The 2230-nt window shown below is 44.8% G+C and overlaps 1 protein-coding gene across 1 annotated transcript in view; it reads left to right on the plus strand.

Annotated features, from left to right (window-relative positions):
• LOC109959456 (GDNF family receptor alpha-4-like) overlaps nucleotides 1-2230 on the plus strand; it is a 20797-nt gene that overhangs the window by 9876 nt on the left and 8691 nt on the right. Inside the window, exons 2-4 of the mRNA XM_020598860.1 lie at nucleotides 1389-1655; nucleotides 1749-1841; nucleotides 1933-2225. Coding sequence (XP_020454516.1) covers nucleotides 1389-1655; nucleotides 1749-1841; nucleotides 1933-2225 — 653 coding nt within the window. The remainder of the gene's footprint in view (nucleotides 1-1388; nucleotides 1656-1748; nucleotides 1842-1932; nucleotides 2226-2230) is intronic.

Here is a 2230-nt window from a genome sequence, read left to right on the forward strand (position 1 = left end):
GACAACAAATCTCTGAATATCTATCTAACTAAAAAATAACCTAACACACATACTGATGTTATTCTACACTATCCTCAAGCTTATTTTTTAGGTGCCACATGTGCTGATGTCTGGCAGAGCATCTGAATGTGATATCTTGATTGAGCCTCTGTCTGAAAGCAGAAATGGAAGCAAAAGTATTCTTGTTAGGAACAAAGATGTGCTGAATTGTTTTTGTCTCTAGCGCTGCATGTGGAGACAGTGTGACGTTGGTGAAAAGCTTGTTCCAAGTCGACGGGACCCTGCTGTAGAAGGTTTCGCCCCCAGCTGTGTCCTTCTACAATAACAACAGCAGTGCTTTTGCACAAGATGCCCATGTACATGTCTCTAATATATCACATCAAAAATGTGAGCACCACACCGATCTTTTTTACATCTTTGTTTCCTATATATTTTGCATTACCACAAATGATTTACAATAAAAAAAATCCCTCACAGCAAACATTATCTAGCCTTTATTTTTTAGTTATTACTGTCACACAGGAGGGAACTATTTTGGAAATTCTCCCTTGCTGGTGGTTCAAATATTTTGCAGGAAGCTCCAAGTGGGATCCAAGACTTGAGAGTTGGCCATTGAACAGCATCCTTTTTGATGCAGGCCAAATTCACTTTTCACAACATCCCTGTTTGGTTGTCATTGAGGCTTTATTTTCTTCCTTACATTATGAATGTAGTGCTGACAGTCAGCAGCTGACTCTCAAATCTTGGATGCTCATGTTTCTAAGAAGCACTTGAGCAGACCAGCAAGGAGAGTTTTCACACATTAGCGTACGAGATTATACAGGAAAAAAAAGAGGTATCTGACAGCCTGGTTTGAAACTTGACATAGTTGATTCATAAAATTTCTCTAAACGTTTCTCTGATCCTCGAGCATTGTGGTATGTGAGAAGAAAGCAGAGGACATGTGCCACCTGGTTCCACACAGCACCACAGTGTGAGGTGACTGGCAGCTGGAGCGTTTCCAGAAGCCTTGGATTAACTGTTATGGGTACAAACACCGAGACACTGTACTGAAAAAAGGGTGCGTTCATAAAAAAGGTATACTGTACAACTGGGTACATAAAAACATTAGCAGAGAGGTGAACAAGGAGTCCCACTGAAAAGATGGTGTGGAGCAAAAGTTGTGCTTTTATAAGGAGCACTGAGGTTTCACCTACGTTGCCACTTTCTTACACTTATGTGTTGTCATTTCAGTATATCTTGTTGGATATAATAGTAACCTGTAGCACAGAGGAGGAGAACACTCACTTTGATTTGTTGCCCTAATTACAGCCTGTTTACAGTACCACAAGGACTAATATTGGCTGAATAATGGTTTTGTCCACTGACAGTACCAACCTCTCCTGCAGGTAATGTGCCAGTATCCGCATCCTTAGACTGTCTAGAGGCAGAGCAGGGCTGCGTCCAGGATCAGTCCTGCATGGTCCTCTATCGACTGTTGGAGTACTGTGCAGCTGAGGAGGCGGTGTCACCCCTTGGTCCAGACGCCCGTTTAGAGTGCCTGGAGGCCCAGAACTCCTTGCAGCATTATCGCCCCCTTCAAGTTTGTAAGTGTAAGCGTGGGTCTCGCAGGGAGGGACACTGCCTCAGGGTCTACTGGACTGTGAGATTTGGAGGTGGGTTTAAGCACTGGCATGCCAACTATGTGGGCAGGGGGCTTTCTGGGGGTAACCATGTGTTTATGCTCTTTACTGGACTTGTTGTTTTAGCATATGATGAGTATGAAGTGTCTCCATATGAAGAACTGGAGTTAAATCTGGTGAAAAACATTGAGATGTCACGTATGGCCTCCATCATGGCAGGTAGAGTGTTACTTTTACTTTGTTTGGTACACAAACAACGAGTTTTATTTCCTGGTATACATCACTCGGTGTTGTTCCTCAAATCCCCCAGCTTCTTCTCTTTCTGTGGATGGCCAAAACCAGTGTCTGAAGGCAGCTCAGGACTGTGGCCTGTATGAGAAATGTGGCTCCCTCCGGTCAGAGTATGTCGTAGCCTGTACCAAGCGAGCAACAGCCGCTGACAACAGCTGTAACCGCCAGAAATGCCACAAAGCCCTACGGCGCTTCCTGGAGCGTGTGCCAGAAGAGTACGGCTTTGCTCTGCTCTTCTGTCCCTGCTCTGACACTCTGTGCGGAGAGCGCCGGAGGAAAACCATCGTCCCGTCGTGTTCCTATGAGGAGAATGTAAA

The sequence above is a fragment of the Monopterus albus genome, unplaced genomic scaffold, assembly GCF_001952655.1.
Source record: "Monopterus albus unplaced genomic scaffold, M_albus_1.0 scaffold39.1, whole genome shotgun sequence".
NCBI classification, from domain to species: Eukaryota; Metazoa; Chordata; class Actinopteri; order Synbranchiformes; family Synbranchidae; genus Monopterus; species Monopterus albus.